The sequence below is a fragment of the Melanerpes formicivorus genome, unplaced genomic scaffold (genome assembly GCF_026170545.1).
Source record: "Melanerpes formicivorus ecotype bairdi unplaced genomic scaffold, bMelFor1.0.p_v2 SCAF_173, whole genome shotgun sequence".
In the NCBI taxonomy this organism is placed as follows: domain Eukaryota; kingdom Metazoa; phylum Chordata; class Aves; order Piciformes; family Picidae; genus Melanerpes; species Melanerpes formicivorus.
Window position 1 is genome coordinate 51,874 of NW_027142525.1, and position 10,134 is coordinate 62,007.

The 10,134-nt window shown below is 50.9% G+C and overlaps 1 protein-coding gene across 1 annotated transcript in view; it reads right to left on the minus strand.

Moving 5' to 3' along the window:
- LOC137457355 (nuclear pore complex protein Nup98-Nup96-like) overlaps positions 1-9,016 on the minus strand; it is a 29,009-nt gene extending 19,993 nt beyond the window's left edge. The window contains exons 1-6 of the mRNA XM_068169244.1: positions 8,938-9,016; positions 5,637-5,740; positions 5,150-5,268; positions 2,776-2,883; positions 1,626-1,794; positions 187-347 (exon numbers count right to left, since the gene is read on the minus strand). Of these exons, the coding sequence (XP_068025345.1) occupies positions 187-347; positions 1,626-1,794; positions 2,776-2,883; positions 5,150-5,268; positions 5,637-5,709 (630 nt within the window). The 5' untranslated portion in view covers positions 5,710-5,740; positions 8,938-9,016. The remainder of the gene's footprint in view (positions 1-186; positions 348-1,625; positions 1,795-2,775; positions 2,884-5,149; positions 5,269-5,636; positions 5,741-8,937) is intronic.
- Positions 9,017-10,134: the final 1,118 nt, after the last annotated feature.

The window sequence follows — 10,134 nt, forward strand, 5'->3', positions numbered from 1 at the left end:
TGAAAAATCTGGATTGGCAGGATGTTGCCAGCTCAGAGGGCAGCATTCAGAGCTCTGAATCCTCATTCCATGAAGCCATACTGCAATTTGAGGAGGAGCTCAATTGCTAAACCACAGCCTCCTGTGTCCAGCTGCAGTAGATGTACCACAACTGAGGCCTTGAAGGGTTCAAACACTTTAACTTACCGTTGTGTTTGTGTTTGCCTGCCCTAGAGGGGTGCTCCCAAAGGAAAAGGCAGTGCTCTGGGTTGTTCTGGCTTGACTGAATGGCTTGTTCAACAGGGTTGTAGGTTGAGATTGCTGGTGGAAAAGAGCCCCTGCTGCTGCTGAGCCAAAGTTAGTTGCACCTAAGACATAGAGATGCAATGGTTAGAACTCAAGCATTCACCCCACAGCAACCACAACATTGCACATTGCAACAGGAGTATAGAATAGAAAATAGAATAGAATAGAATAGAATAGAATAGACCAGACCTTCAAGATCATCAAGTCCAACCTATCACCCAACACCATCTAATCAATTAAACCATGGCATCAAGTGCCTCATCCAGGCTCTTCTTGAACACCTCCAGGGATGGGGACTCCACCACCTCCCTGGGCAGCACATCCCAATGGCCAATCTCTCTTGCTGGGCAGAACTTCTTCCTAACATCCAGCCTGAACCTCCTGGGGTTGCTTAGCCTGAAAAAGAGGAGGCTCAGGGGAGACCTTCTTGCTCTCTCCAACTCCCTGAAGGGAGGTTGGAGCCAGGTGGGGGTTGGTCTCTTCTCCCAGGCAAGCAGCACCAGAACAAGAGGATAGTCTTAAGCTGTGCCAGGGGAAGTTTAGGCTGGAGGTGAGGAGAAAATTCTTCCCAGCAAGAGTAATTGGCCTTTGGAATGTGCTGCCCAGGGAGGTGGTGGAGTCACCATCCCTGGAGGTGTCTAGGAAGAGACTGGATGGGGTGCTTGGTGCCATGGTTTAGTTGAGTAGATGGTGTTGGGTGATAGGTTGGACTGGATGATCTCAAAGGTCTCTTCCAACCTGGTTAATTCTATTCTATTCTATTCTATTCTATTCCATTCCATTCCATTCCATCCCATCCCATCCCATCCCATTCTATTCCATTCTACCCAACAATTCAGTGAATTAGTAATTTCATCCATGGATTTACTTTTTGACTAAGGATGCCAAAACAAACAGCTTGAAACCACAAGGCAGAAGATGTCCACATCCCAACCCTGACCTACTGGGGAGAAGAGCTCCTGCCAAAGCCTCCAGGCAATTTATGGTTACTCATTAGCAGCAGAATGAGCCACTGCTGCCATCACCCTGCTGATCACTAGCAACATCCCAGTGGTTTTTATTCAAATGGTTTTACTTGCCCATGTGAATGAGCTGACAAGCCAGATGCTGCCTTCCAGCAACACCTGGGGATGCAGAGGAAGCCTGCAGCCCCTGAAGAGTAAGTCAGCAGAAATTTCTATGGCAAAGAAGCCAATCAGTTAATGTTGATAATAAAATCAGTACAATTCTGGGCTCCCTCCAGTGTTTCCTTATCTGGTTTTCATCACAGAGTTTGAAACAGCTTCAAAGAGCCCTTGCAGAGCCAGCCCCAGCGAGGGCAGGGCACAGGCAGTACTTACTGGTTCCAAAAGATGGATTACTCTGTCCATAGGGAAAACCTTGGCTAGTAGTAGAAGAGCCAAAAAGTCCTGTGGCTGGTCTTGTAACAGAAGGCCCAAACAGGCTCACAGCTATTCCTGCTCTCCCAGGCCCCTTCCTGTTTGCCTGGTAGTCTTCCAAACGGAGCTCCTAGTAAAGGAGAATCCAGCTCTCTTGACGTGCTCCTTTTACACAGGATGAGGTCAGAACAGCATCAGCACCATGCTTACACAGCATTCAAACCACCTCCAGGATGGAGGGCTCAAGAAAAGCTTACACCACCTCCATTCTCAAAAAGAAGAGGACCTCATAAACAGGGCTTAAGCTTGGGTTTAAGTTTGGGCTCCAATTTTACTTTTCCAGAGCTTTCTCTGATCATTTGAGTGCAAGACCTGTTGGGGACTCAGGTGAGTCAACCTGAGCAGAAAGGTTTATATTAAACATAGAATCACAGAATTGTCAGGGTTGGAAGGGACCTCAAGGCTCAGCCAGTTCCAACCCCCCTGCCATGGCCAGGGACACCTCACACTGCAGCAGGTTGCTCACAGCCACCTCCAGCCTGGCTGCAAACAACTCCAGGCAGGAGGCTTCCACCACCTCCCTGGGCAACCTGTGCCAGGCTCTCACCACCCTCATGGGGAACAACTTCTTCCTCACAGCCAATCTCAATCTCCCCTTTTCTAGTTTTGCTCCATCCCCCCCAGTCCTATCACTCTCTGACACACTCCAAAGTCCCTCCCCAGCTTTCCTGGAGCCCCCTTCAGATCCTGGAAGGCCACAAGAAGGTCTCCTTGACCTTATACCTAAACCATCTGAGTTTTGTCAGACATTCTGCCATTCTTCTCAGCAGTGCAGGACTGCTCCCAACAGGGTCTCTTGCCCTTCTGGTAGGTGGTGAGATGGAATCTGAGCTCCTCAGAAACAGCACTGTCAAGCATTTAAAACCAAACCCACTCCACATGGTGATGCAATAAATGTTTGACTTGCTGATGCCACTCTCCTGGGAGGGCAGCAGATACTGAAAGTTGTACTGGTAGGCATGAGCATAGAAGACACTTCCTACAGTCCAAAAAAGCTCTGCTTAAGCAGCCAGACAAGAGAAGCAGCACATTTGAGTACACACTGACTGACCTCAAGAGATTTCTTTTCATATTCTTTCATAGCTGTAATACACTGGTGCCTGGCAGTGATCCTAGCACTAACTCCAGATATTGCCAAAGTATCTACATTGGTTGGTGGCTGCAAGAGAAGAGGTTAAGATGTCAAGCTTCAAATCCAGAGAGAGTTCCATTAGCACAGTTAGCAGGCTCCCAGCAGATGCTCTTAAAGGCTAAGTCCAGCATGGCACCTGCCAAGTGTATTCCTGCCCTCTGTGTAGCCATGGCCTCACCAGGGCTGAGGCAACCTTCAGCAGGGGGATTTAGCCTCATAACACTCAGAGCAAGGCAGGGCAGTTACTTTTTCAGGTCCACTTTAAAAGGGCTTTACCTAAATGTGTGATACAAATCCTCCAGCTCTGCATGGATTCCATTCTCCCCCATGTTTTCATTTGGACTATGAAAATATTTATCAACAGCACTCAGACTGCTGCAGCTATCATCACAGCCCTGCCCACACCCCAAGATGACAAAGCCTCTGCCTGCTGAATCAGCTGCATCTAGAAAGGAAAAGGGCTGAGATTTGCATGGACAAGTGTTTGGGGGAAAGAATTCTGGCCTGCATTAGGAATAGTGTGGCCAGCAGGAGCCGGGAAGTCATTCTGCCCCTGTACTCTGCATTGGTTAGGCCACACCTTGAGTCCTGTGTCCAGTTCTGGGCCCCTCAGTTTAAGAAGGACATTGAAACACTTGAACATGTCCAGAGAAGGGCAACAAGGCTGGGGAGAGGCCTTGAACACAGCCCTGTGAGGAGAGGCTGAGGAAGCTGGGGTTGTTTAGCCTGGAGAAGAGGAGGCTCAGGGGAGACCTCATTGCCCTCTACAACTACCTGAAAGGTGGCTGTAGCCAGGAAGGAGTTGGTCTCTTCTCCCAGGCAACCAGCGCCAGAACAAGAGGACACAGTCTCAAGCTGTGCCAGGGGAGGTTTAGACTTGAGGTGAGGAGAAAGTTCTTCACCAAGTGAGTCATTCGTCATTGGGATGTGCTGCCCAGGGAGGTGGTGGAGTCCCCATCCCTGGAGGTGTTCAAGAGGGGATTGGATGTGGCACTTGGTGACATGGTCTAGTCATGGGGTCTGTGGTGACAGATTGGACTTGATGATCTTTGAGGTCTCTTCCAACCTTAGTTATACTGTGATACTGTAATACCTCTCTCCAGCAGGTGTCACCTACCCCATTTCCATGATGGCTTCTTTTCTCAGCCACCCTCCATGTTCAATGGCCACAGAGATTTCAACACATTCTCCAACCCCCTCTTGAAGGGGAACTCATCCAGGAAACAGAGGGGATTTGTATCCACTTTCCAAAGCTATGATGGCTAGGAAAAGAACTTCATTCATTTTGACCCATTCCAAGGTGTCCCTCAGCTGTAAGCATATGGTGATGATCCCCCTGAGTTCTGTATCTCTTAGAATCATAGAATCAATAAGGTTGGAAAAGACCTCAGAGATCAAGTCCAACCTGTAACCCAACACCTCCTGACAACTAAACCATGGCTCCAAGTGCCACATCCAATCCCCTCTTAAACACCTCCAGGGATGGGGACTCCATCACCTCCCTGGGCAGCACATCCCAATGGCCAATTACTCTTTCTGGGAAGAACTTTCTCCTCACCTCCAGCCTGAACCTCCCCTGGCACAGCTTGAGACTGTGTCCTCTTGTTCTGGTGCTGGGTGCCTGGGAGAAGAGACCAACCCCCACCTGGCTACAGCCTCCCTTCAGGGAGTTGGAGAGACCAAGAAGGTCTCCCCTGAGCTTCCTCTTCTGCAGGCTAAGCAACCCCAGCTCCCTCAGCCTCTCCTCACAGGGCTGTGCTCCAGACCCCTCCCCAGCCTTGTTGCCCTTCTCTGGACATGTTCAAGTCTCTCAATGTCCTTCTTAAATTGAGGGGCCCAATTCCTGAGCAGGCTCAATTTTAAGAGCTGCTTTACCTCTTCAGCTTCAACCCAGCTGCAAACCTAGCAAGTCTAAAGAGGGCCATTACCCCACATTGCTTGAGAAGTCTGCAAAACTCAGACCAGACAAAGTCCGTTTCTTTGCAGTTCACTATACATTCCATCTCCCCTGAAGCACTTCCCCTAAGGAGGATGCTTTCAGATTGCTTCAGAACACTCTGCCCTCACAGATAAATCATAGCATCACAGAATGGTTTGGGTTGGAAGAGACCTCCAACGGTCATCTGCAGTAAGCAGTTGCATCCTCAACTAGAGCAGGTTGCCCAAAGCCTTGCAGATGAGCCACTCATTTTTGTCCAGCTCAGTGACCCACACAGTGCTTTACACACATAGCTGCAGAAGCTGCCAAAGGTGCAGTCAGCAGGCTCAAGTAAGAAGCAAATCCAGGACTTACCTGAAATTTAATAGTTGTGCCAGTTGGAGCAGCAGGAAAACCAGTAGGGCCAAAGAGAGAGCCAGTCATGCTCCCAAAGGGACCAGAAACAGTGTTAGTGCTGGTACTGGCTCCAAAGTCTTAAAGAAGAAAGTAAAACAACAAGATCAGTGCTAAAGCAAACCTGTTTTTTAAAGCCTGAAGCCAAATCTTTCCTCACAAGTTATTTAAGTGGCAATTGTCTTTATTTCATTTAGCAAATAGCTTGCAAAAGGGAATAAAACTCCAGGGAGGGGGGGAAAGGCATTTCTAACAGCAGAGCTGGAAGCCAACAGTCTGCTAATGCAATATTCTACTGTAGAGCACCACCCCCAGCTCAGCACACAGGGGAACCTCTACACCAGTGCTGGGGATATGTGAAGTGGCACAACTAATAATTCCACCAAGCTCTGGAAGCTGCACCTCAGTACCTTAAGCACTGAAAAGCCAGTTTAGATGTATGACTTACTTTGGCCAGAAAGTGAAGTTGTCCTAAAGCCAGTGCTGCCTCCAAATGAAGTTCCAAAGGGTCTGTTAAACATTTTCAGGTCCTCTCAGGGATTTCCCCTAAGCCTGGAAAGAATAGTCCAGCTTTGATTCAAATTGTCAGGGTTGGAAAGGGACCTCAAAGATTATCCAGTTAGAAGCCCCCTGCAATGGGCCAGGGACACCTCACACTACAGCAGGTTGCTCACAGCCACATCCAGCCTGGCCTTCAAAACCACCAGGGATGAGGCTTCCACCACCTCCCTGAGCAACCTGTTCCACTGTCCTGAAACTCATTTTTCATCTTCCTCACTGCTGACATAAGCCATCTGTGCAGGGGGTGTACATGTAAGGGGGGAGACATGTCATAGGCAGCCCCCCACAGCCAGTGGGGAAAGGGAGTTGTGGCTGGGAATTTAGGATAAAAGGAAGCTGTGTCCTCCAGCAATTTGAGAGACCCCACAGGGATCTGCCCTGTAGGCACTCCATTCATCTGAATAAAGTCCTACAGGACTCCTGTGTCTCCTTGGTGAACACCAGCCTCTAGGAACTGAAGTTTTCTGTACACCAAGCACATTTACAAAGCCTCACTTACTGTCATGTCAGGTTATGGCATGGCAGCTTTCAGCATTTTAGCAGCCTTCAAACTCCAGTTAGGCTTTCCAGGAGGTTCAGCACTCAGGACAGCAATAAACTCCTGTCCAATATGTTCCACTTGGTCACTAATCATTCAAGTTCCAGCATGCCCAGATCCTTCCTGTAATAGAGGCTCCAGAACTGGATGCAGTACTCCAGGTGGGGTTTAACCAGAGCAGAGTAGTGTCCAGAGAAGGGCCACAAAGATGAGCAGAGGGCTGGAGCTGCTCTGCTCTGAGGACAGACTGAGGGAGCTGGGGCTGTTCAGTCTGGAGAAGAGAAGGCTACAAGGAGACCTAATTGTGGCCTTCCAGTACCTGAAGGGGGCTCCAAGAAAGCTGGGGAGGGACTTTTGAGGGTGTCAGGGAGGGATAGGACTGGGGGGAATGGAACCAAAACTAGAAATGGGTAAATTCAGATTGGATGTTAGGAAGAAGTTGTTCCCCAGGAGGGTGGTGAGAGCCTGGCACAGGTTGCTCAGGGAGGTGGTGGAAGCCTCATCCCTGGAAGTTTTGAAGGCCAGGCTGGATGTGGCTCTGGGCAACCTGATGCAGTGTGAGGTGTCCCTGGCCATGGCAGGGGGGTTGGAGCTGGCTGAGCCTTGAGGTCCCTTCCAACCCTGACAATTCCATGATTCTATGATTCTGTAAGTTAAACTCCAAATCCCACACCTTTATGATTTAAGGCAGAACTTGATAAGAACTTGGTAAGACTCAATTAGGAGTTCAATTAGGAGTTTATCAAGTAGGTAATCTCGCATGCATGCAGATGAACCAGGACCTTCCCCAGACCTGAAGGTATAACTTTCCTCTGAATTTACAATCTTTCCATTTCCCCTTCACCTCTGCCCAGGTTTGACAGCTTCTCTAAGGCTCCCCCAATTCCAGCTCCCATTGCATCCTGCTCACCCAGTGGAAGGAAGCAGGCACCCCACAGGACTCAGCACACAGCCCAGCACGGAAGTCACTAAACAGAGTGAAGTCACAAAGCAGAGTGAAGTCATTAAACAGAGGGAAGGCACTAAGGGAAGTCACTAAACAGAGGGAAGTCACCTAACAGAGGGAAGTCACTTAACAGAGGGAAGTGACTAAACCAGAGTGAAGTCACTAAGGGAAGTCACTAAACAGAGGGAAGGCACTAAGGGAAGTCACTAAACCAGAGGGAAGTCACTAAAGAGAGGAAAGTCACTAAGGGAAGTCACTAAACAGAGGGAAGTCGCTAAACAAAGTGAAGTGACTAAACCAGAGTGAAGTCACTAAGGGAAGTCACTAAACAGAGGGAAGGCACTAAGGGAAGTGACTAAACCAGAGGGAAGTCACTAAACAGAGGAAAGTCACTAAGGGAAGTCACTAAACAGAGGGAAGTCACTTAACAGAGGGAAGTCACTAAGGGAAGTGACTAAACCAGAGGGAAGTCATTAAACAGAGGAAAGTCACTAAGGGAAGTCACTAAACAGAGGGAAGTCACTAAACAGAGGGAAGGTACTAAGGGAAGTCACTAAACCAGAGGGAAGTCACTAAACAGAGGGAAGTCACCAAACAGAGGGAAGTCACTAAAGCAGAGTGAAGTCACTAAGGGAAGTCACTAAACAGAGGGAAGGTACTAAGGGAAGTGACTAGACCAGAGGGAAGTCACTAAACAGAGGGAAGGCACTAAGGGAAGTCACTAAACAGAGGGAAGTCACTAAACAGAGGGAAGGCACTAAGGGAAGTCACTAAACAGAGGGAAGGCACTAAACAGAGGGAAGGTACTAAGGTACTAAGGGAAGTCACTAAACAGAGGGAAGTCACTAAACAGAGGGAAGGTACTAAGGGAAGTCACTAAACAGAGGGAAGTCACTAAACAGAGGGAAGTCACTAAACAGAGGGAAGGTACTAAGGGAAGTCACTAAACAGAGGGAAGTCACTAAACAGAGGGAAGTCACTAAACAGAGGGAAGTCACTAAACAGAGGGAAGGTACTAAGGGAAGTCACTAAACAGAGGGAAGTCACTAAACAGAGGGAAGTCACTAAACAGAGGGAAGGCACTAAACAGAGGGAAGTCACTAAACAGAGGGAAGTCACTAAACAGAGGGAAGGCACTAAACAGAGGGAAGGCACTAAACAGAGGGAAGGCACTAAACAGAGGGAAGGCACTAAACAGAGGGAAGGCACTAAGGGAAGTGACTAAAACCAGAGGGAAGTCACTAAACAGAGGGAAGTCACTAAACAAAGTGAAGTGACTAAACCAGAGTGAAGTCACTAAGGGAAGTCACTAAACAGTGAACTCACTAAAACGAACTCACTAAACCGTGAAGTCACTAAACAGAGGGAAGGCACTGAACAGAGGCAATTCACTAAACCTACCTGCCCACCCATGAAATCGTAACTATTTGTTTCCCCAAACCCCCACATCACCGAATCACAGAGCTGTCAGGGCTGGAAGGGAGCTCAAGGCTCAGCCAGCTCCAACCCTCTGCCATGGCCAGGGACACCTCACACTAGATCAGGCTGCTCAGAGCCACATCCAGGCCGGCACAGCCGAAGCCTGGCTTTGCGAAGCGGCAGCTCTGCCACACACCCTGCGGGCAGCGCCGAGCCCTCGGCTCTCGTCCAGGCTGCGGCGAAACGAACGCTGCGCTGCGGGCTCCCAGGACACGCCGCACTCACCCGCACCTCCCGCGCTTGTGGCATCACCTCTGGGGTGAGGAAATGGGGAATCGCCCCCGTTTCAGGAATTAAGGCTCTGCTGGCAGAGGCCGTGCAACGGCCGTGGTGAGGCAGCGGCAACGGCGGAGGGCGGGAGGGGAGCGCAGCCGCCCCGCGCCGGCGGCGGGCGCCAGGCCCCTGAGGTGCCACAGGGCGAGGGAGGGCGGAGGAAATGGCGGGAAAAGCGCCCGAGGCTGCGCGCTGCGGCGGCGGCGGGCAAGGGCGGCCCCGGCCCCGGCCCCGGCCCCGCTGCCGCTCCTTGACAGCGCTTTGGTTCCTCGTGGTATCGTAGTATCACAGTATCAGTCAGGATTGGAAGGGGACCACAAGGATCAGCTAGCTCCAACCCCCCTGCCATGGGCAGGGACACCCCACACTAGATCAGCCTGGCCAGAGCCTCAGCCAGCCTGGCCTTAAACACCTCCAGGGCTGGGGCCTCAACCACCTCCCTGCACAACCCATTCCAGGGCTTCACCACTCTCCTGGGGAAGAACTTCCTCCTCACCTCCAGCCTGAATCTCCCCACCTCCAGCTTCATTCCATTCCCCCTAGTCCTATCACTACCTGAGATCCTGAGCAGTCCCTCCCCAGCCTTCCTGTAGTCCCTTTCAGATCCTGGAAGGCCACAATGAGGTCACCTGGGAGCCTTCTCTTCTGCAGACTGAACAGCCCCAACTCCTTCAGTCTGTCCTCACAGCAGAGCAGCTCCAGCCCTCTGCTCATCCTCCTGGCCCTTCTCTGGACACCTTCCAGCACCTCCAGATCCCTCTTGCAATAGGGGCTCCAGAACTGGAGGCAGTACTCCAGGTGGGGTCTCCCCAGAGCTGAGCAGAGGGGGAGGATCACCTCCCTTGCCCTGCTGGCCACACTTCTCCTGATGCAGCCCAGGCTCTGATTGGCTTTCTGGGCTGCAAGTGCACACTGAGAGCTCCCGGTGAGCTTCTCCTCCCCCAGCACCCCCAAGTCTCTCTCCTCAGGGCTGCTTTCCAGCCAGTCCCTGCCCAGCCTGGATTTGTGCCTGGGATTGCCTCCACCCAGCTGCAGGACCCTGCCCTTGCTCTTGTTGAACCTCCTGAGGATGGCTTGTGCCCACCTCTCCAGCCTGTCCAGGTCCCTCTGGATGGCCTCCCTTCCCTCCAGCTGTCTGCTGCACCACAC